At 48.3% G+C, this 23,554-nt stretch overlaps 1 protein-coding gene across 2 annotated transcripts in view; it reads left to right on the top strand.

Annotated features, from left to right (window-relative positions):
* SHLD2 (shieldin complex subunit 2) overlaps positions 1–23,554 on the top strand; it is a 1,133,281-nt gene that overhangs the window by 463,251 nt on the left and 646,476 nt on the right. For both annotated transcript variants that reach the window (XR_015295898.1, XM_086922015.1), the window contains exon 3: positions 17,102–17,209. Coding sequence is in view for 1 of the 2 variants with exons in the window: in XM_086922015.1 (XP_086778141.1) it covers positions 17,102–17,209 (108 nt within the window). In the remaining variant the exon portion in view is untranslated. The remainder of the gene's footprint in view (positions 1–17,101; positions 17,210–23,554) is intronic.

The raw sequence follows: 23,554 nt of genomic DNA, 5'->3' as shown, positions 1-23,554 counted from the left end.
GAGTGGTCGGAAAATTAGTTTAGGGGCAATACTGGTTTCTTCGATGAGGTGAGTGAAGGGGCTATTAATGAGGATATAATCTATCCTTGAGTAGGAATTGTGAGGAGGCGAGTAGAAGGTGTAATCTCGGCCGTCAGGGTGTTGGAGTCTCCATGAGTCGTATAAGTTGAATCTGGAGCATAGGCGGCGTAAACTAGTATGTGAACGTGTAGGGTGGTAGGTGCAATTTGAGTGGTGATCGGTGATTGGGTCTAGTGGCAGGTTGAAATCACCCCCCATAATTAGTAGTTCTCCCTGGGGTATGCAATCTAGGGTCGGGGTAAGTGAATCCCAAAACTCTGGATCGTCATTATTGGGGCCATAAACGTTCAAGACATGGATATGATCTTCGTTTCTTTGAAGGTGTGCCATGACGAAGCGGCCGTTATTATCGTGAGTGTGTGAAACTACGGAGATGTTGGATTTCTTAGCTATTAGTGTAAGAACCCCCCTCTTTTTGCTAACTGCTGGAGGGCAAAGATTGTGAGATATCCAATATTGGTTTATAAAGTCAGCGTCATCTTTTGACAGTTTAGTCTCCTGCAGGAGTAGGATGTCACCCTTGGATTTGGCCAGATACTCCATAACTTTTCTCCTCTTGACCGGATGATTGAGACCTTTAACATTGAGGGAAACAATATTAAGGCCCTCCGAGATAGATGTATTACGAGTCATTGGTTACTATGGTGTCGCTCTTGGTCAGGCGTTATATTGTTGAAGAGTCGGTTAGAGGGTGGTGGGTGTGTGTTGAGTATGAATGAGTAAGCTGCTTTATTGCTTCTGTACTGTCTTGCGTGTATTGCTGTTACAATGGTGTCGGTTAAACAGACGTATTTCGGGTTTGTGGTGAACATGGTACTGTAGGCTATTACTGTGGATAGACTAGTAGCACGATAGGTTAGGTCCCTGTGTGTACTCTGCGAGGGCCCCCATGGACTATCGGAAAGCAGTCCTTTTGCAGACATATAGTTGAGAAAAAGCATTAACCTCAGATAAAAAAAGCATGCTGAAACAAACCAGATTTTTTTCTTCCCCTTCTCCCCCCTTACCCCCTTCCCCCTCCCCCCTTCACCCCTCCCTCTCTTCCCCTCCCCCCTCCCACCTCCCCTCTCAAAAGAACTTGGGAACTGCGACGGCATTGCCATCCATCTGCGGCACAGGAAGGGATTAGAATGGTGGGTGTAACAGGGAACAGGTAACTAACAATATACGATAGCTGTATGTAGTAAGCAGTATATAGCAGTGTTCGAGACACTGATAAGTCGTGTGATCATGAAACTTAACTAAGCAGTGAAGTTTAAGAACATATTCAATAAGAGTAATAAGGAAAAGGTACCTGAACATGACTAGTTAGACACGCATACTGTGTATATTTATATGTGTAAAACATGTGTAATCAAAAGGTATGCGCAATCAAAAGACAAGATGATATGAGGGGACTTTCTACAGGTACACATATAGTCTCTGAGAATCACTGAGACCTTGGTATGTTCATGGTGTCAAAGGTGATGAAGCAGAGCATACGCCCCGGCTTCGGATTAAAGAGCACAAAGCGAGTTCCATTCTAAAACACTTGATAAAGATATTAGTGGATGTGCAGGTGACCTCGGTATGAGCACTGAGCGGTCTTACCTGACGCAGTCAATCAGATCAATTCAAAGCATCAACAGAAACTGGAGTGGAAGAGGCAGCAGAATGATCGGCTGCTCAAGGGTGAAGACTATTTCGACTTACTATCTACTGTAAAAGATACTGAACAATGAGAACACTATGAACTTCAAGTTAGAGGCTTGAGATTGGTCTCTTAGAGTCACCCATGACCAGAACCCGAGTTTATATTTTCTTGCGAGTTGGTCTTCCGTTTGTTTGAAGAGCCGTTGGACAAGTCAAGTCAAGTCAAGTCAAGTCAAGTCAAGTCATAAAATTTATATAGCGCACTACATACCCAGAGGGTTTCAAGGCGCTTAGGAAGGGGAGGAGGATTATTTGTCAAAAATCCACGTTTTAAGCTGCTTTCTGAACGCTAGGTGATTCTGGGTGAGGCGAAGGTAAGCGGGGAGTGAGTTCCATGTTTTGGCAGCCAGGTATGAGAAGGATCTGCCTCCCATGGTGGTCTTGTTGATGCGAGGTACAGTGGCGAGGGCTTGGCTGGAAGAGCGAAGTTGGCGGGAGGGGGTGTAGAAGGACAGTCGAGAGTTGAGGCAATCTGGTCCGATGTCGTAGAGTGATTTGTGTGCGTGGGTAAGCAGACGGAAAGTAATCCTCTTATTGACGGGTAGCCAGTGGAGGTCTTTAAGGTGACCAGAGATGTGTTCGTTGCGTGGGATGTCTAATATGAGCCTGGCTGAGGCGTTTTGGATTCGTTGTAGTTTCTTCTGGAGTTTAGCGGTGGTACCTGCGTAGAGGGTGTTTCCGTAGTCCAGTCGGCTCGTGACTAGAGCGTGGGTGACTGTTTTCCTTGTTTCGGAGGGGATCCAGCGAAATGTTTTTCTGAGCATGCGAAGAATGTTAAAGCAGGAAGAGGATACGGCGCTGACTTGTCTGTTCATTGAGAGTGAGGAATCCAGGATGACGCCAAGGTTCCGTGCGTGGTCTGTCGGGATGGGTGCATTTCCGAGGGCTTCCGGCCACCAGGAGTCGTCCCATGCAGAGGGGGATTTACCTAAGATGAGGACTTCTGTTTTGTCTGAGTTCAGTTTCAGACGGCTTTGTTTCATCCATTCGGCGACTTCTTTCATTCCTACGTGTAGGTTAGTTTTGGCGGTGCTGGGGTCCTTGGTGAGAGATAGGATCAGTTGAGTGTCATCCGCGTAAGAGATGATGTTGAGGTTGTGTTGGCGGGCGATGGCCGCGAGGGGGCTCATGTATACGTTGAAGAGGGTGGGACTGAGTGAGGATCCTTGTGGTACGCCGCAGATGATTTCAGAGGCCTCTGACTTGAATGGTGGGAGACGGACTCTCTGGGTTCTTCCGGTGAGGAACGAGGTGATCCATTCCAGTGCCTTTCCTTGGATTCCGATGTTTTTGAGGCGTTGTAAAAGGGTGCTGTGGCAGACTGTGTCGAAGGCTGCAGAGAGGTCGAGGAGGATGAGGGCGACTGTGTCTCCATTGTCCAGTAGAGTTCGAATGTCGTCTGTTGCTGCGATGAGGGCGGTCTCAGTGCTGTGTTTGGCTCGGAAGCCAGATTGTGAGGGGTCGAGTGATTTGTTGGCTTCGAGGAAGGCGGCGAGCTGGTTGTTGACAGCTTTCTCGATGACTTTGGCCGGGAATGGAAGAAGCGAGATGGGGCGGTAGTTTTTGAGTTCGGTGGGGTCTGCTGTTGGTTTTTTCAGAAGGGCGGTGAGTTCAGCGTGTTTCCAGTGTTCTGGGAAGGTAGCGGAGTTGAAGGAGCAGTTGATGACGTCTCGGAGGTGCGGAGCTATGATGGAGTCTGCTTTGTTGAAGATGTGGTGAGGGCATGGGTCTGTGGGGGATCCAGAGTGGATGGAATTCATCAGGCGGATGGTGTCCTCAGTGGAGATTGGGTTCCAGGCGTTAAGGGTGTTAACGGGGGGAAGATGGTCATCTGATGGTAGGGAGGGTTGGCTTCCGGGTTGGTTGTCAAAGCTGTTGTGGATGTCAGCAATCTTGTTGTGGAAAAAAGAGGCTAGGGAATCGCAGAGGGCTTGAGAGGGGGTGATGTCGTTGGAGTTGGCCGAGGGGTTGGAAAATTCCTTGACGATGTTGAAAAGTTCCTTGCTGTTGTGGGCGTTGTTGTCAAGTCGATCCTTGAGTGCTGTTTTCTTGGCTTTTCGGATCATTTGGTGGTGAGTACGGATGGCGCTTTTGAAGGCGTCCTTGGTGCTGGTGGATGGGTCTTTTTTCCAGGCCTTTTCAAGGGAGCGGCACAGTTTCTTGGACTTCTTGAGGTCATCGTTGAACCAAGAGGCCTTCTTGATGCCAAGTTTGTGTTGACGTTTTTTCAGTGTTGCCAAGGTGTCGGCGGTGTTGGATAACCAAAGGGTGAGGTTGGAGGCGGCTTAGTTGGCGTTAGAAGAGAGGGCTGGGGAGGTTTGAAGGAGCGATGTGGAGATCAGCTCCGTGGTGATTTTGTTCCAGTTTCTTTGTAGAGTTGGTTGGAGGTGGATGATGGGTTTCGGCTTGTTGTAGGTGAAGTGAACGCAGCTGTGGTCAGTCCAGAGGAGATCCGTAGTGTGGCTGAAGGAGACATGGTTGCTGGAGGTGAAGATGGGGTCGAGTGTGTGACCTGCGATGTGGGTGGGGGAAGTGACCAGTTGTTTAAGTCCGAGGTTGGCGAGGTTATCCAAGAGGATGGCGGTGTTGCGGTCGTTGATCTTTTCAAGGTGGAAGTTGAGGTCTCCCAGAAGGATGTAGTCTTTGGAGGGGAGCGCGTGTGGGGTGATGAAGTCCGTGATGTCTTCACTGAATTTTGCGCGGGGTCCTGGTGGTCTGTAGAGGAGGGTGCCTCGGAGTGTGGTTTTGGGGTCGATGTGGATCTGGAAGTGAAGGTGTTCGGAGTTAGCGAGGTTGGCGTCAGAGCTGGTTGAGATGCGGATTGATTTCTTATGGACGATAGCGATTCCTCCTCCTGTATGGTCGGAGGAGTCCATACTCTGCGTTGGAGAATCTCCGATGAATTGTGCCAGTGCGTTGGGGTCCGTGAAGAATTTCGGTTTGCCCTGTATGGTGATTCTGAATTTCGCCGGACCAACAAAGGAGTACTGAATGCCTTTCGATCTAAGTTTTTCTCTCAGGGCCAGGAAGCCCTTCCGGACTTCGAGTGTGTCTTTCGAGTAGTCCTGGGTGAAAGTTATATTATGGCCCTCCCAAGTGATTTTGTGATTGCGTCTTGCGAATTGAAGTATAGCTTCCGTATGTTGGTACCTCAGTGGTTTGCATATTAGTGGACGCGGGCCTCTGTAGCCGTGAGGAATGTAGCTGGGGACTCTGTGGGCTCTGTCGAGTTCAAACTCGTGGTGGAAGGAAATCCCTGTTATCTTCGGAATCCAAGCTTCTAGAAAGTCTACACAGGAATTTGCATCTTTCTCTGCATTTTCTGGGATTCCAAAAATGCGCACGTTGCCCCTTCTGTTTCTGTCCTCCAATTCCGCTACTTGGCGTCTGAGTTGGTCCGTTGATCCCTGGAGTTGCTGTATGGAAGTGGATGCAGTATTGGATTTGTCTTCTAAATCACTAATTCTCTGTTCCGCTTCATCTATGCTTTTGTGTACAGAGCTCATGTCAGCTCTAATTGCAGTAAGTTCCAGCTGCATAGGGTCAGTGTTGGATTTGGTTGACTTTGCTAGGTCGTGTACTTCTGCTAGTTTTTTCAGGATTACCTCTAGGGTCCTACTGACGTCCGCCCTTGATTTAATAGGAGAGTCCAACAGTGAGGGTTCCGGCTTCACCCTTTTGTTGTTCTTTTTCTCATCTCTGTCCGCCATTTTGAAGGAGATTTGTGTGTGGTTGAAGTCATTGAAGTTATTGCGGTTGCCTTCCAGCTTGCGAGAAATCACAGGGTGACCTGTAGGGTGTCAGAGCGCTGGCCGAGTCAGGCTGACTATCAGAGACCCCAAGGTTGTGTCGTAGGTATCGGAGGTCTGTCAGGTAGCGACGTCGTGCTCCAGGTAAGGGTCGATTCTCTTGTGCTTGAGCTTGGTTTTCAAATGGAATGTGCAGTAAGTTAGCACTTCTCAGAAAAGAACAGTTTTGAATGTTATGTAATGTTCCTTTGACCTGCACTACTTGTGGGCTTGTGACAAAGAGATGGTAGGGTGAGCTACAGCAGTCTGAGACTGCAGGGCTGATTGTACAAAGAACGCCTAATGCTCAAAGTACATAGATTCCACCTCGCATTGCTGTTTCGCGCCCAAAAAGTCAGTAGAATTGAGCATAGTCGCCATTTTGGGGTCAGGCGTTAGTGAAGGTAGGCTCCTCCAAGTTTTGGTCCAAACGCTGGTTAAAGTGCTCTCTCATAATCAAGGGACTCCCTCATAAAGGTGCAGGGTGAAGTCGCCATGCCTTTGGAGTGATCCGCTGGGTAATTGCGGTGATCCAGTGCATTTAGAGTGATTTACAATCGGGGCTGATAGCAGGCGGCCATCTTAGGGTCAGGCAGGCAGTCGGGCATAAGGAGTCGCCGGTAATTATGCACTACACCGGTTAAATGAAGATATCCCCCACCGGAGAGCCAAGCATCGATTAGAGTAACCTCTAAGGCTCACCTCTTCTCTTTGTGAGACACTTAGATCCGCCGTTGCTCGCTGTGAGACGTGCCGCTTACTAGAGCGCCGCTCAGGGATACATCTTCGGTCGCGTGGCACAAGTTGATAATAAAGGTGTATCCAGTGGGAATTAGACGCCCAAAATTACACCGAGTGTGCCTCAGCGCGTCCGAAGCCTCATTCTTCCATCGGTTCGGCTTCAAAGTTATTTTAGCGTCCCTAGGATCTCGAAGTCCGCTCCCCTGTGCAGCAGCGAGAAGGCTAGGCGGCCATTACCAGCGCCGTCCAAGCCACGCACCGTCGGTAGGTTCTATCGTTGTCACGTTGTTTGGCCCCTTTGGGCCTTCCTCCTCATAGATCATAGGGCCTGGTGCAAGGCTCCTACTTGTAGGGGTCACTCCATTGTTTTTTACTTTGACACTGACCTTTCAACTGTGTGTGCACAACACAGGTCTTACCCAGTCCAACACGGGATTGTGGTGTCTTTGCTGTCCCTTGTTCTTGTTCCTTACGGAGGTTTCTGGGTGTCATGTCAGTTGCCCAGGCATTACGGTTCCCACCATGTTTCATCAGTTTTTGGGCGAATCGGTTCTCTTAGAAATTGGTGGTTGTCTCGCAGACCCTCCTCCTATAGGGTATGGCTTTGGTATCTAGTCTAAGTTAAGGAATCTCTGGATTGATGTCTCTATCAGATGTAAGAGTTACTTACCTTCGGTAACGATGTATAGTGTTTAGTTGCAGATTCCTTAATGCCCGCCCATCCTCCCACTCTGCGAAGACTTTTTCAGGTGGTGTATTCTACCTAGCCCCCCACCTTTCCGGTGGCCTTGGTCTTCTGGAGGTGTGTTCTCACACCTCCTTCTGGGATAGGGTCTGTTGTTCTGCGTGGGGCCAGTCGGCCTCATCTCTGTCTTAGTGTTTCGTTGATGGCGTGTTCTTGCACCTTCCTTGGTGCAGGGGGTGTTGGTCGGCTGTCGAGGCCTTTGGCTTCCCACTCCATCCATGTTTTTTTTAGGTGGTTCACCTTATGTTCACAAGCTGCTTTTCACAGCCTTCTCAAGTTGCTCCACCTGTGTTCTTCATGCAAGGATTTCTTATGTTTTTCATTCCCTCTCACCACCCACGCCTGTGCCTCCTTCCTCAATGGCAGTCGGTTTGGTTGGGTTCTCCTTGGTCCCTCGATCTCAGAAGTGTGGGTGTAGTGTACCTTCTTCGGGTCGTTCACTTCTAGTCACTTGTTTTGCAACCTGTTGCTTCAAAGTAGTGTTTCTTTTACCCTATCTACTGTGGTGACGGCGGCTGGGACTGGCTTGTCATATCTTTTTTGTGCTGCAGCCGGTACCCCTTCCAGATGGGGCGCGCATGGCATGTATACCCTTGCTTGTAGCAAGTGCACTGTGGGCTCCCTTCAGTTCCCTCATGGAACTGGGTGCTTCTCAATTTACTATTTATTATTCTACATGATTTGACTCTCATTTTCTATGTTACTTATTTTTGTTTCAACGATTTTATCTTTTATTACACACTGTTCCTATGCTATCACAGTTTTTGTCATGGCTCAGCGCTGTGACGCGGAAAGTTTACTTTGGAAAACTGACGTCAGCAGGCCGGGAGGGGCTCATATGGCTCCATTGACGTCACTTCCGTGGACGACCTCAGGACGGAGCCGGGTGACGCTGCCTCCCAGCTTGCAGAGGTATTGCTGGGGAAAAAAGATTTTCCAGATCCAGTCTGACGCCTGGGGAGATATTCTAAGTTAAGGAATCTGCGGCTAAACTGTGTCTCTGCTAGATATATCGTTACTGAAGGTAAATAAATCTTCCTACAAGAATATTAAAAAAGCCCGGAAAGCCTATATTACCACTAGATTAAACTAAGTAGGCAACTCTTCTAATTAACTATATAAAGTTATTAAATCTTTTACCAACCCGACTGCCTGTATTAATCAGATTCCTCCCTCTCAAGTATTATGTGACAATATTGCCAACTGTTTTGAAGAAAAGATTAATAAAATATATGATAAATTTCCCAGATTTTCTGACACACAGGATATTACTGCCTTACTTTCTACGTCTCTCAGGGAGAAAGATGCCTGCTTAGAAAGTTTTCCTGCTCTGCAGGTATCAAAAGTGGAAGTGATATTATGCCTGCTAATCTGTTTGCCTTGTTAGCTCCGCAACTAGCCCCTTCCATTTGCACTATACTAAATTTATCTTTGAGTGAAGGGAAATTTCCACATGAATGGAAGGTGGCATAAGTGCTTCCGATCTGTAAGAAGGCAAATGTATCCGCAGCGGAACTGGCGAATTAGCACCCTATTTCGCTTCTTCTGCTTATGAGTAAACTCCTTGAAGGATAAATTGACCCAAAGCTTATGGAGTACATAGAATCCAAATGCTGCCTAGATTAATCACAGTCCGGTTTCAGACCAAGCATTCCACTGAATCTACTCTCATAGATGACACAGGCTGTATCAAACTTTCCCTTGACAACAATAAGTTGATGCTGTTAGTGCTGTTGGACTTGTCCACAGCTTTTGACACGGTGTCTCATCATAAGTTACTCCATATATTGAATGAGATAGGAATCCATGGACTTGCTTTAAAATGGCTTTCGAATCTTTTAGACCAGCGCACCCAAATAGTTAACCTGGGTCCTTGTCGCTTGCAGATCATGGAGCTCACAAAAGGGGTACCACAGGGTTCCTGTCTTAGCCCTACCCTGTTTAATGGGTTTGTGGCCCCTCTTCCTAAGATCATTAGGGATCATGGGTTCACTCCCTTTTCTTATGCGGATGATAGTCAACTTATTTTATCATTTGATATTAGTATAGCCTCAACCAAATCTCTCTTCGCAGATGGTATGCGAGCCATTTTTGGCTGGCTGACGGATAACTTCCTCCAGCTTAATACTGATAAAACTGAAATTTAACTATTTGGTAGCGCTCAAACTTTGTGGTCTTCAGATTGGTGGCCACTCGAGCTGGGATTATTCCCAACCCCTAAAATGATGGCAACAAACTTGGGTGTCCGTTTGGACCACTCTCTTACTATGAGAGATCAAGTAGTGGCCATTTCAGGTATTTGTTTCCAGACGTTGCGTCTTCTACATAGAGTATTCCATCTTCTTCTTCCATCTGTACGCTGGACTCTGATTCAAGCTTTGGTAATCAGTTGCCTCGATTATTCTAATGCCCTTCTAGCCGCCGCAAATAAATCCTTGCTGAATAGGCTGCAGGTAGTTCGGAACACAGCAGCCCGTTTGGCTCTCAATATGCCCCCCAGAACAGCCTCCCATCCATTGCTGAAATGTCTTTATTGGCTACCCATCCGTCAAAGAATTAAGTTCAAAATCTGCTGTTCTGTTCATAAAGCACTTAATGGCAGAGGTCCTAGCTATCTTCCTGAAAAATGTATTTGTTATCAACCTGGCAGATCTCTTTGTTCAGTGGAGAAAGCTCTTCTTGTTTTACAGGAAACTTTGTGCGGGGGGGGGCAAAGTTTTTTCTTTGCTTGCTCCATGGTACTGGAACTCACTACCTGTACACCTACGTAAGTGCTCAAATCTCCTCCTTTTCGGGAAACTCATGAAAACAGAACTCTTCAGTAACTGATGTCACTGGCTGTGCATTCCTGCTGCTCTAGCACAGAGATGCCCCTTTGGGGACGATTCCGGCGCTTTACAAATTCCGTCATACATTCATTCATTAATTCAGGGAGACATTCCGCCTGGAGCAATGAGTCTGGAACTGGGCAAATGGCATTAACAACCTTGTTGGAACCATGCGTGCCGTAAGAATGCAAGCGTTACCACACATACCTTTATTACGCATATGCCTTTTTCACACATATATCTTTACTACGCATACCTTTGCCATTGTAAAGGCATTAGCGTGGTAAAGAGAGTCAGCACTCTAGACTTGAAGTAAATGGGTGGAGGGTGGGAGGTGTTGGAGTCTTTCTGCCCATACTTCCTGCTTCCTTCCTTCTTTCCTGCCTGCGGATTGGTGAGTAGTTTTTTGGGCATGGTTGTGGTTGGGGTCGTTTTCAGGGCTGGGGCCGGGTTATAGGGCGCAGGGTGGGGAGGGTCAAGGTAGTTTTAGGGACGGGCGGTTTTAAAGCTCCGGGTAAGGGGCAGGTTTTAGGGCTCAGGGTGGGGGGATGGGGTGTTTTAAGGGCTGGAGTCAGGGCAGTTTTAAGGGCTGGGGGCCGGTTTTAGGGCTCAGGACATGGGGCTAGGCTGTAACCTTTACCACTCCTTCACCTTTTCCAATCATGCCTTTACAATGAATTTTGTTGTAAGGCATGCGTGGTAAAGGTATGTTTGGTAAAGACGCAGTTGTGGTAAAGACAGCGTTGTTAAGGCATGCAAAGTAATCACATGCGTGGTTCCACCATACAACCCCACCAGGGTTGTGTAATGGCACCAATCTTGTTGTTTCTGTACATTTTCATATTTCTTGGTTCAGAGTGTCCCAGATGCACCAAGAGTCAAAATTAGTGATGTACCAAGAGTCAAAATTAGTTGATTCCTGGTCTTCTGTATGCATACACCTCAATTCTGTGGGTGCACATTCCAAGAATCCTGAAGGGACTGGTGACATCCTTGTCCGGTTTCTTTTTTGATTTAGTTTTAGGAACCAATTCTCTTAAATCTCAAATCTTAGCATGCAGGCTACGCAGCTCCACTTGGAAAAGTCTGAGAAACTTTAACATTAAGGGCAATAGTTTACAGAGGGTATACAATTTTCCCTACTGAGGATAGTTTTCGATTCGTCATTTTCCGAGATCAGAAGCCTCTCAAGTCGCAGCCAAAAATGTAAGCATCTATGGGCGCTTTCTTCAACATTTCATCAATAATTGGTAGCTGACTACTTCGTCCCCTGATATTTTTCTGACCGTTTGTGCCAGTAGCTTCATATAGGGCTGAACTGGAGTATGGGGGTACGCTAATAGATGCACTTTACAAATGGAGGAGCATTGCGGTCTCCGCCGTGTCCTATGCCTCCCACATTTGCCCCAGTTATGTATGTCATGAGGAATTGGACATCTGTTTTTTTGTGAATTCTATCAAACTGTCCCCTTACCCTTTGAATTACGGACATACCTTGGCTCGCTTATGTGAAAGGAGTCTTGGAAGACTTGGGGCTTTAGCACCTCTATTATAGTCCTTCTGTTATTTGCAACCTAGCTGGATCCTTGGAAAAATCTGCATTTCTGGCCAACAGGCAAACTGAAAGAGAGCAGGAGGCATCGAAAAAACATTCTAGTAGGGAATATGTGGTGCCTAACACACCGCCAGGCCCAGATCCTTACTCGCTCATAATTGCCAGTGGGACATGGCCCTGTTGACACTTTTTAGATTGGGGATCAGACACTCTCAATTGTGCTTCCCTCGATCCAATACAACAAGGCCTCCATTTGTTTCTGCCCTTGTCAGTCAGTCATTAAAACTTTATTTGTTTTTTTACAACCATAAAGGTATACAATTAGCAGCATATCATTTGATTAAAAAGCATAGACAAGTCAGTTTCATAAAAAGTGTAGTCATCTTCTTCATACCTAAATGACACATTTCCTTTAAATTAAAAGGCAATATCATCATACTTTTTTTTAAAATCAAATAATTCATTCTTGTTATGTTATGTTATGTTATATTATTTATGTCTTTTATAGCGCTCGGCTACTCAAAAGAGTGTCCCGGCGCTTTATTGACAGCCTGAAAAAGACAAACACAACACACAGATTAAAAGAGAACAGGATCAACAGAATAAAGAAATCTAGGAGGCAAAAAGCCAAGTTTTTAGGCCCTTCCTGAAGGCCAACAGATTTGAGGTGCTGCGCAATGTCAGGGGCAGGGAGTTCCAAAGCTGAGGGGCCCGGAACGTAAAGGACCGACCTCCAATTCGGGCCTTCCTCACACGAGGAACAGTGGCAAGAAACATCGACTCTGATCTCAGAGATCGAGAAGGGCGATAGAAGACGAGCCTCCTTTGAAGGTATTTAGCCCCTGTGGCATAAAAGGCCTTGTGCGCAAGAGTTAAGGCTTTGAAAACTATCCGCTTCCGGATAGGCAGCCAGTGAAGAGACTGCAACAAGCCAGAAACTCTGACTCGCCTATGCAGGCCGAAAATGGCACGCGCTGCCGTGTTCTGGACCACCTGCATTCGTTGCAGGAGATATTCCGGCAGGCCAAGATATAGGACGTTGGAGTAGTCCAATCTTGAACCTATCAAGGCCTGTACCGAAGTCCTCCTGTGGTCCTCAGAAAGCAAAGGGAAAAACTTCCGAAGCATACGGAGAAGACCAAAACAGGTGCCAGTGAGGGCAAGGATCTGAGATCTTAAAGTCAGGCCATTGTCAATTTTGATCCCCAAATTCTTAGCTAACTGAGACGACCGCACCGGAGGAGACATGTCAGCAGGCCACCATACCTGCCAGTCCGGATCGGATTGACAGCCGAAGAAGAGCACCTCCGATTTATCTGAGTTGCACTTGAGGCTGTTCAGTTGGAGCCATTTAAAAACAGCCCCAAGGCACTCACGGATACTCTCTCCATCAAAATCCTCTCCTTTCCGACAGGTAAAGAGCAGCTGGGTGTCATCGGCGTAGGATACGATCTGGGCCCCGAAAGACTCAGCCAGGGCTGCCAGAGGGGTCATAAAGATGTTAAAGAGAGTCAGGCTCAATACAGAGCCCTGCGGGACTCCGACTCCCAATGGCGGCATCTCAGCAGAGCTGAAGGAGGCCCAGACCGTTTGTCGGCGGCCGGCCAGAAAAGATGTAAACCAGCTAAGCACCGTCCCCCTCAGACCGATCTCATGAAGTGTGACGAGCAAACCCTCATGGGGGACGGTGTCGAAGGCCGCCGACAAGTCAAGCATTATCAGCATGGCTCCACCACCCGAGTCCAGCGTCTCCTTGATGGCCTCAGACACCTCCAGCAGCGCCGTCTCAGTGCTAAGATTAGGGCGAAAGCCCGATTGAGTGGAATGAAGCAGATCGTGTGATTCCAGAAAATTAGAAAGTACATTATGCACGTGCTTCTCCAGTGTTTTAGCCAATGCAGGAAGGAGAGAAATAGGTCTGTAATTGGCCAAGACCTCGGGATCTAGACCAGGCTTCTTAATAAGGGGAATGACCATGGCCTGTTTCCAAGCCAAAGGGACCACTCCCTGGCTCAAAGAGAGATTCAGGAGGGGATTGACCAGCGGATTTACCACTGCCGCCATCTTCGCCTAAAATTTGGCCGGACATGGGTCGAGCGGCGATCCAGATTTAAGATTGGCCAAGAATGTCAGTGACGAAGAAGTTGAAATAGGCGGAAAGTCTGTCAGGACTGGCCCTTGGGGAACCGATGGAACTGGTCCAACCTCAGAACAAGGGGAGGCAACGGCCGGCCTCGATGGAAAAGAGTCCTGAATCAGCGTAATCTTTGTGGTAAAGAAGCATGCTAGATCCGATGCCCACGTCCCGGTGGGGGCAGTCTGGGTCACATTCGACCGTGGGGCAATAAATTCCCTAACGATCGTGAAGATCTCTTTGCAGGAATTCGAGGCATCCTCAATCCTCCTAGCAAAGTAGCTCTTCTTCTCGAGGAGAATGTCTCGATGATAGGCTTTAACCACGGTTCTATATTCGAGTCTGGCAGCTGGGTCGTACTGCCTTCGGGAGGCAAGCAGCGCTTCAGTGAACCAAGGAGCAGAGACCCGTTTGGGCAGTGAACGAGGGGCCCTCAAAGGGGCCAGGTCATTCAGCCTGTCCACAAACCAGGCCTGCAAGGACTCCAGGTCCCTATCCAAAACCCCCGTAAGAGGGCAAGGATGTTCGCACAGTGCCTGCGTCAACATTTCTGGAGTCACCCGATGGTATGCCCTTGACGTTGATCCTTGCTGTCTAGGGGCACTGCTCAGGGGCTTCTTATTGCCCAGTATGTAAAAGTTGACCAACTGATGGTCTGTCCACAGGACCGGCAAGAGTGCCGTCACCTCTATGGGGGACGTAGAGAAGACCTGATCTAAAGTATGGCCTTTATCATGTGTTGGTTCAAAGAGATAGGGGGCTAGGCCCAGGGGGGCCGTGATGCCGGATAGTTTAATCACGTCTGGGTCTGAAGCCTCGTCCATATGAAAATTGAGGTCTCCAGCCAAAATACAGTGGTCAGCTCTCATAACCAATGTGGACATGACAGACTGGAGCTCATCGAAGAAAGAACCCACTTGACCAGGGGGTCTGTACACTAACAGCCCTTTCACTGACTGATGCGGCGCCAATGAAAGAGAAAAGGCCAGGGATTCAGACCCTTTGATAGCTTCAGTGGGAATAATTGAACATACGACAGATTACTTCACCACGAGTGCTACACCACCGCCCCTTCCTTCCAGTCTATCTTGCCTATAAATACTATATTCTGGAGGGATCGCCAAAGCGATATCAGGATTGGAGGAAGCTCCTAGCCAGGTCTCTGTTAGCATCAGGCACACCGGTTTTTCCGTGGTCAAGAGGTCAAAGAGCTCCTGAGCGTGACTACGCACTGACCTGGTGTTTAACAGCATACAAAGATGCTTCACAGAGGCCATCTTCCGATCAGGGAGTGTCCGTGGAGCATTGCCTGGCGACCAGCCGCAGCCCGGGCATCTCCTCTTGCCCCTATGGCGACCAGGAAACACCTTAAAGCAAACACACAATACCTTTTGTAAGGACCGCAGTTGCGAAGATGTATAGCAGACCATAATGGCACCAGGTGAAAATCGGTCCACCAGATCCAGACCTCCCGCCGCTCCGACCGCTTCCGGGACGCTGACGGGCGCAGACGGGCTGGACTCTGGCGTGACTCCGGCGTCACTACGGCTGTGCACTGTGCATCCAGTCCTTCTTGTGTATCACCTACAGTACCGTTATCCTTTAATTGCTAAATCTCGTATTATCCTAATGGTTCCGCTTCCATCATTTACTCTGTACATTTGAGGACCTCTTTAACTTTATTCATAAATTTCCCCAAGACACAGGCTATATCTAAGTTTGTGATTTCCACTAAGAGGCTAACAGCTTGCATCCTATTCCTGATCCCATATATTTTAAAAACCGGGCTTAGAAACTCCCTTCGTATATCTAAAAACTACATACAATCTAATAAAATATGTAAAATATCACAGGTGGTACCTAAAGTACAAGTGCATTTACCGTTACTGTCTATCATTACATTTTTAACCGCTTTATTTGCGTAGCAGGGGTTTATCCCAATTCGCACTCTTAACACTTCACACCTTAAACAGTAGCTCTGTAATCTGTCCACATAAAGATATTGTAGATCATTTTCCCAAGCCAAGGTCAAATGGGACACTGAGGTTTTTTGCGAGAGGCACTCCTGGTCATATATACGAGACATTTCAAATCCCAGTGACCTAAGTTCTTTCTTTTCTATTATTAAATGAAGCGGCTGAGGGTATAGCCTCCATTTGTTTCTGCCCTTGTGATGGGCATTCGTCCCAATCCGTATTGCACCTTTTGTTCTTCTGCAGATGTAATTGTATTTACCGAGGCATTTTTTAAACCTCTTGTTGAGGAGGTGTAATTTTTAGGGAATGCAGACCTGCCCTCTGTTTTCCCAGTTACTATACCAGGCTGAAATTTGTCATGCTGTAGAATCATTTTTAAAATCAGCTTTGATATGCTGAGGTCTTATGTTCTTTTAAATATATATTTTTTTAACTATGTTTGGCAGTACTCTTAAGATTAAGCACTTTCTTCTAACTTGTTCATGAGATGTTGAGGTTTAATGCTTTTATAAACGTTTTAAAAATATACAATTTTTAAATAGTGTTTTTGTTGGTATGTCTTGTTTGCATATGTACTTCTATGATTATGTCTATAATCGAATAAAGTATTTTTGAAGTGATTAGTAGATAAGCTGCCTAATTCGGAGTTTCAAGGTGGGTAGCATTAGCTTACATACTTAATGTTCAGTCAGTTAAACTCACCTGCTAACTGGTTCAAAAGCTGTAGATAAGGGCCCCACCAGCAAGTCACCCATGAAGGCAACTCGCGACACAGCAACCTTCCGTGGGTACCAGTGCTGAGTTTGTGCCTTTCGTGTCTAATATCCCTGGTACGAAGCTTTTTTCTAACCTATAGCCTTATAAGTGAGGATCTATAGTGTTCGTTCAAAGAACCTGTTGAAATCTGTTAACATAACCACTAAACAGAGTTTAATCCAGGGAAATTGTTGAACAGTGTTGGGCTCAACCATGTTTTATGGTGAGTCCAAGAGTTTGTTGGACAGAGTTGTAAAAAGCAGTGACCAGTTCTCAGCCCGGGAGATTGCTGAATTGCTGAACACTTTTTTTAAAATAAACAGTAAACATCTGGTGACTAAGCGTTCTTGCAGTCCCCAGCTTTCCAGAAACTCCATGTATTAGTTGCACCTAATAATTGTATGCTCAATAGAAATGTTTAACTATCAATCAATCTATTGCATTAGCTTAATGATCACCCTTTTATATAACATTTGCAGAATAGATGAACATGCTAGGAATGTGTGGCCTAATCACAATCACTTGCCATTTCTTTAAAAGAGATATATTCTCGCAAGTCTTCACATTCTTAGCAGTGGAAAAACATAATGTTTACAACAGAACCTAATCATTTTAGTCTCTGTTGCACGCATTGGCTGCATCAGTTGCTTCATTCCTGGTTCCTCCTATTAACACTATATAAAAGCCAAATAAATGTAATTTCACCACCCTTTTGTAAGAGAAAAGTTGAAATGATCTTATCTAATAGCTGAATTGTTTTGCATGATTATAGTTGCCTTCTGCTGACATCTTTATCTTGTTCTAGATGTCACCGTCAATGAGGACAGCTGGAACGGAGAGACAATACTTCAGTCTACCACTGGGAGCAGGCTCCTGAACTTCGGAAGCTGCTCAGCTCTCCGCCCCGCTGAATGTAAGATCAGAAACACAAACACAGCCTGGGCCTAAAATAACTTTTACATACATGTGGTCGTTGGTACATATGCTCGACTTTAAAATGTGCCGTTCCCTTTAAATTCGTAGCATATTTGTGTTCAGAATAGAAATATGTCATATAACAAAAATATTTTTGTTTATTTGTGGATTAATGCATGCAGGACTGTATGAATTCATAACTTTAACTCTGCAGAGCTAAGATCTATTTTGCCATTACAAGCATGAATCATTGACTGCTACTAAACACTCTCCTAATGTTTGAAATACTTTACCGTTCATTCGACTTAATCCTTTGCTAAATATGGTATTATACAAGACTGTTTCATTTGACTAAAATGTTACATAGGAGCTTTCAGTCATGCCTCTTAGTCTGTTGTGACATTCATTGTTTTATTTTCACACACTACGGCGTACAGGATGGGTACGTGGGTCTTCCCACTACAGCCATTGGCTAACTTCCCTGTGAGTTATGGCACTCTGTTCTTTCACAACACCCGCACACAAAGTACTTTCTATCACTGACGGGGCTTACTATGGCAATGTCTGCATTTGAGGCAAAAAAATATTTTTGCTTTCATCTGTTGTTTTCTTCTATATTGGCATGGTGCAAGTAGACCCCCCAATAATACAGTATTGCAAAACCTTTGAACAAGCATTGAGAAGGCCAAATTCCTTGCCGTCAACGCCAGACCTATTGGCTTTGCCAGTGCTTGTTTACACTGTTGCTGAAAAACACCTGGTTTTATGTCCTTCGACTCTTAAAATATGAATTCATATACCTTTGACATCTAATACTTTGACTACTGTTCTTTAGCTTGCATGTCTGCCATCTCACCCTTTGCTTTTCAGTTCCACTCAATGCTGCTCCATTCACTTGCTGGAACACAGTTCACCTATTGTGGTTGTTAGCCTTGTCTTAGTGGATCACATCATGCATCAGTACACGTCTACCACCCTCCAGAGAGGATAGTCCTCATTCCAAAAGACCTATTTGAAGTAGCCCAACAACTTGTGCATTGTTTTAAGAATTTTTCTATTGAGCATCGTTGTCTATTGGTGACCCCACCAACATACAAACTCATGATATAACTGAGAACAGAGACAACTTAAGCATTGCACAGCCAGGTGACAAGCCAACACACTCCAGATGTTAGTCCCTAGATGGTTGGCTATGTTTAGCGCTCAAATTTCTAGCTACTTCTGCTGGCCACTTTCTTGGAAATTTCTAGACCCTAGAAGGTTAAGACACAGCCCTCACCTTTGACTAGGTTCCACGGCAATGCACTCCCAACTTGTTTCTTTGCACTTCAGATGTAATTGAAAATGGTGTTATCACTGCCTTTTCGCAGTTAGCACCACAGAAGTTTGCCAAAGCTACTGATAATGTATGATTAACTATATTTGTTCCAATTGAAAGAGTGGGTCAGAAAGTTAGAATTAAACAAAAAGAAAAAGGTGCAAGTTTGCTACTGACTTGGTGGCTTGCCACAAAAAAAAGCTGGGGGACATGCAAGTTCCAAATGGCTGAAAATATATCCTACAGTATTGAACTGCAAGTGGACAACCCATCCAAGGAATCTTGTATAATGCACTGGTGACATTCAAACTACAGTCTACCTCTTTCCAGACTCTTTCCCAAAAGCTGTGTCACAGCTGTTGTGCCGCTGCACTTAAAACTTTGAAACTCCACTGTCTAGCCTCTCCAGAATTGACCAATCACACAATGAGAAACGTCCTCACTTCAGCCACAGCACAGCCTCTCTACGGGTTTCTTCCCATCCAACACCAGGAAAGGAACACGATTCTATCTGCATTTTAATAGGTATTACTGGCCACCAACATTTGCAATGTAAAGGATCCACTTTTAGTTTGCCATCTGGTTTTCTTCATTATTGCGGTCATCAACTGCACTGTTGCCACAGGAAAAGCCCCAAAAAATGTAGATAATGCAATCATCAAGCTCATCTTGAAAATAAGACATCAGGTCACTTATCCTAGCCAATTGTAGATCCAGCTAGAGCTTATTATTCATGGCTCAGGTTCTTGAGAGGATTGAGGCATTTGTCTCTCACATAGAATTATACTGCCTCCTCAGTGACTTCTAGTTGATCTTCCACAAAGACATAGAATTGAAATCCACCTAAAGAAGCACAAGTGAAAAATTACTGGGGCGTGGCTAGCGAGCCATGATGGCGGACGGAGCCTGTTAGTGCTCCGGTGCCGCTGGGGATTTCACATCCTGATAGGGCCTCTGGGGAGCCCAAACACCGACCGCCGCCTGTGAGTCCTGTGCCGTGGGGACCTGCGGAGGCTCCGGAGCATTTCTGAGAATCGCGCCTGCGCCGAGTGCGGCCTTCCCCCGCGTGACCAGCCGGGGACTGTAGCTGAGGGAGCCGCCGTGAAGCTTCGGACGCGGCGGACCGGAAGTGCCGCGGAGGGTCCGCGAGATTCGGCCGAGGCTCCTGTGATTCCCGCCGGCCCCACGTAGGGGAGATTACCCTGCAGCCTGGCGGTCCTGACGGTGACGAGGGCCCGGGGACGGCGAGGACCGCGATCGATGTGGCGGAGTGCCGGTAGGCCCTGAGGGGGAGGGAGTGAGGTGGACCAGTGCCTTCCGTCTTGCCCCCTCCCCCCTGGCTTAGCTTCCCTCTCCCTTCCCTCCCCCCCTCCTATGACTGCCAGGGCGGCTACTGCCACCGAGAGACACTGGGAACATTCATTGCCGCCGCCCTCGGGGGACCAAACAACGGAGGCTGGGACGCCGCCGGACTGCCGGCCCACTGGAGTCGCCTGAGAAGAGCTGAGGCCCCACTAGCTGGGTAAGACGCCTGACGGATGGTTCCCCCCCTGGCCTTGGTGAACGACACGTGGGCGGGGGCGCGACTGGAGTCCAGAAGCCGCGCACTCACGCGACAAGACACCTGAACTATGCCGCATAGCGGAGAGCTGGTGGGGGGTGATGAGGAGGTGACCCCCATAATCCTGCTTGCTGGACCGGCGGGGGGTGTGAGAGCAAGAGGGGGCCACCACCTGAGGGCGATCCCGGATTTCGAGCCCGGGTTCCTCCTGCTCCTCTCTCCCCCTGAGTGGTCCTCCCCCCCGCAGCTCCGAATCCTTCTGGGGGCTGTCGAGACCGGCGGGAGAGCTTCTGCGCCCAGTGAGCTAATCTGAAGGTGCACGCCGCTTGCAGACGCCGGGGGGATACCGGAACCACCTGGACTTTTGTGCTGCGACCTCGGGGGTAGTGCGGAGTGAGGTGACGCGACTCGTGGGAGAGGGATAGAGGCGACCATAATACCTGGGGACCCGGTAGGAGGTGGACGCCTGGAGGGGACGAGGAGCTGCCTGGAGTACCCCACACGCGGACGAGCACTCCCGGTGGCTGGCCGTGCCTGACTGGGGCAACCATGGTCCGGAAGGGAGCTCGAGCACTAGATGGGAAGGACGGACCGGTGACCACGGGACCGGCCCCGGGGGCTATGCAAGACGGATCCGGAATAACCCCGATTGAACAAGCCTCGGGCGGGAATCAGCAGGCTGAAAAGTTGGACTTGATCCTGCAAGAGATCAGAGACTCTCGACTGGCTGTGGAAACACAACTGGGCGCCCTCACTACAAATCTCTCTTTGTTGAAGGCAGACCACGGCGAGCTGGCTGACAAAGTGAAGGACCAAGGGGTGACGTTGGCGGAGATAACTCCGGCGGTGGCGGAACACACTACCTCTATCAAGCAATTGCAGGAGCAAGTGACGACCCTCATGGATCGCGTGAAGGATGCTGAAGGGCGTAACCGACGCAATAACATCCGCGTCATTGGGCTTCCGGAACGCAGTGAGGGGTCCCGCGCAACGGAGTTCATTGAACGGTGGTTCCGCGATCATGTTGCCCCGGAGGGCCTGTCGCCGTTTTTCTGTGTGGAACGGGCACACCGGATTCCTACAGGAAGGCCTAGGGCGGGACAGCCACCGCGACCGCTGATCGCCAAGATCTTAAACTACCGGGATAGGGATATGCTCCTGCAGAAAGGCCGGGAGAAATCGCTTATTGAATATGAAAACCAGCGAATCTCACTATACCCGGACTATACTAATCAAGTGCAACGACAAAGTTCATCCTACTTTGCGGTCAAGAAAAGGGTCCAGAAGACAAATCTCCGGTACGCCCTGTTATTCCCGGCCCGCCTCAAGATCATCTATGACAACAAGACCCACGTCTTTGAGAGCCCTACGGACGCGGAGGAGTGGTTGGAGGTGATGGGCGTCGAGTCAACTCAGAGGGAGGCGCCCGGCGAGTCCGGGAACGGCTCGGATCGAAGAGGAAGGACTTCACCCACATCGTTGGTGCAACCCAGACCACGCAAGCCCTCTATCGCACAACAAAGGGAAGACCAGCTGACGGCAGTCGGCATGGTGGGCTCTTTTTGCGATGACCACGAACTAATCAACACTGATACGGAAGACAGTACACCACATTCGGACTCAGAACACAGCATGTTACTGTTCCCAACGGTGATGCCGAGAGCGGCGGACGAAATTCTGGACAATGGTCTGGAGTAAAGGCTCAACCTGGAGAGCCCTAAGACTCTGTCTCCTCCTGATATCCTTTTGATGGTGGCTTGCGGGGGGTGGGGGGTGGGGGGTGCGGGGTGGGGGATGCGGACACTCTGCAACTTGGGAGGCGCTTCCTCCTGTGACACTTGGAGGTTGAACCCACACTAAGACAGAGAGCTCGGCCCTTGATAGCTGTACTTTCTTATCTGGTCCTTTACGGCCTCTGCGAGCTGAGACCCCCGATTGCACATAGAGTGGGAGGGACGCGAATGCGAGCCCCCCCCCCTCTTTCTCTCCCCCCTCCCCCTCTCCTCCTCCCCCTTTCCCCTCCCTGTCCCCCCCCCCCCTTGCCCCCACTTCGCCTCCTCCCCTCTGGGGGTCGCTGAGAGACATACAGATTGTGCACAGACTTCCTTGGCGGCGCTGTTGAGCCGGGAGAGTAGCACTGCAGGACTAGATGGACAGGGCCCAAGCTATGCCACCCCCCCAATGGCGAATGCACCACTGTTTGGATTGTTACGGTTTACATTTCATGGTTCGGCACAGCAATGTTCTCTAGCTGCGCCACAAGAGTTTGGGATGGGCAGAAGTACGTCTCCAGGTTTATTACTGATAAAACTTGTGCTACAACTAAGGGCACAGTCTGATGCGACGCTTATCACCGAATATGACTGACACTGTAGGGAAGTATAGGCTTGCTACCTGGAATGTGCGGGGACTTGGCGCTATACAAAATGGACACAGAGTGCATGCATTCTTGCTCGGACAGCATTCCCACATCGTATTCCTACAGGAATCCCACCTAACACACTCCGAGGCACTCACACTGCGGAAGAAGTGGAGGGGAATTGTATTCTCTACAACATATTCCGCTTTCTCCAGGGGGGCTACCATCTGGGTGAGATACGGTACTCCCTTTGTGGAACTGGAAAGGAGGGTTGATGACCAGGGTAGGTATATCCTAGTGAAAGGCGAACTGGACGGCACACTTGTAGTTTTGGGCAGCATATACGCCCCGAACTTTGAACACGACACATTCCTTGCGAGGGTGGGACAGGCACTGGCTGACTGGGGGGATATCCCTTGGATTCTAGGGGGGGATTGGAACAAGATCGCACCCCCCCCCCCCCTTCCAGGCGACAGGTGTTCACAGACTGGCGGACTCTTTTAGGACATGGATGTAGGGCTGGCGTCTGACAGATATATGGCGAACACTCTACCCGACACATAGAGAATATTCCTACTATTCCCCGGTACACAACTTACATACCCGATTGGATAGATTTTTGTGTACTAATTCCTTGGTGTCTAAATGCGCATCCTCAGACTATCTGGCTAAAACCTTCTCCGATCACAGAACTTTGACACTTGATTTACACTGGGGGCGGGTGCCATCTCCGGTGCCAACCTGGAGACTTAATCCGTTATTGCTGGAGGACGGCCCCTTTCGCACTTCCTTGTCGGTCACCTTAGACAATTATTTTCGGGAAATCTGGGATTCAGTGACCTCTAACTTGACGGTGTGGGACGCTATGAAGGCCGTGATAAGGGGAGCGGCCATCGGTAAGGTAGTGGGTGCCCGGCAGGTAATCCACAGGAAGCTGTGCGACGTACAGACTAGCCTACAGGCACAAGAGTCGGCAGTGGGTGATAACCCTGATCGTAAAGGGGAGTTACGACTGCGCAATATTGAGCACGCCAAACTTTTAGAAACATTGAGAGTTATTGACTACAAAGAATACTTGCGACGACAACAGGCTGACGCAGACAGG

This window comes from Lissotriton vulgaris, chromosome 5, assembly GCF_964263255.1.
Source record: "Lissotriton vulgaris chromosome 5, aLisVul1.2, whole genome shotgun sequence".
NCBI classification, from domain to species: domain Eukaryota; kingdom Metazoa; phylum Chordata; class Amphibia; order Caudata; family Salamandridae; genus Lissotriton; species Lissotriton vulgaris.
This window is presented reverse-complemented; position numbering and strand designations above follow the sequence as displayed.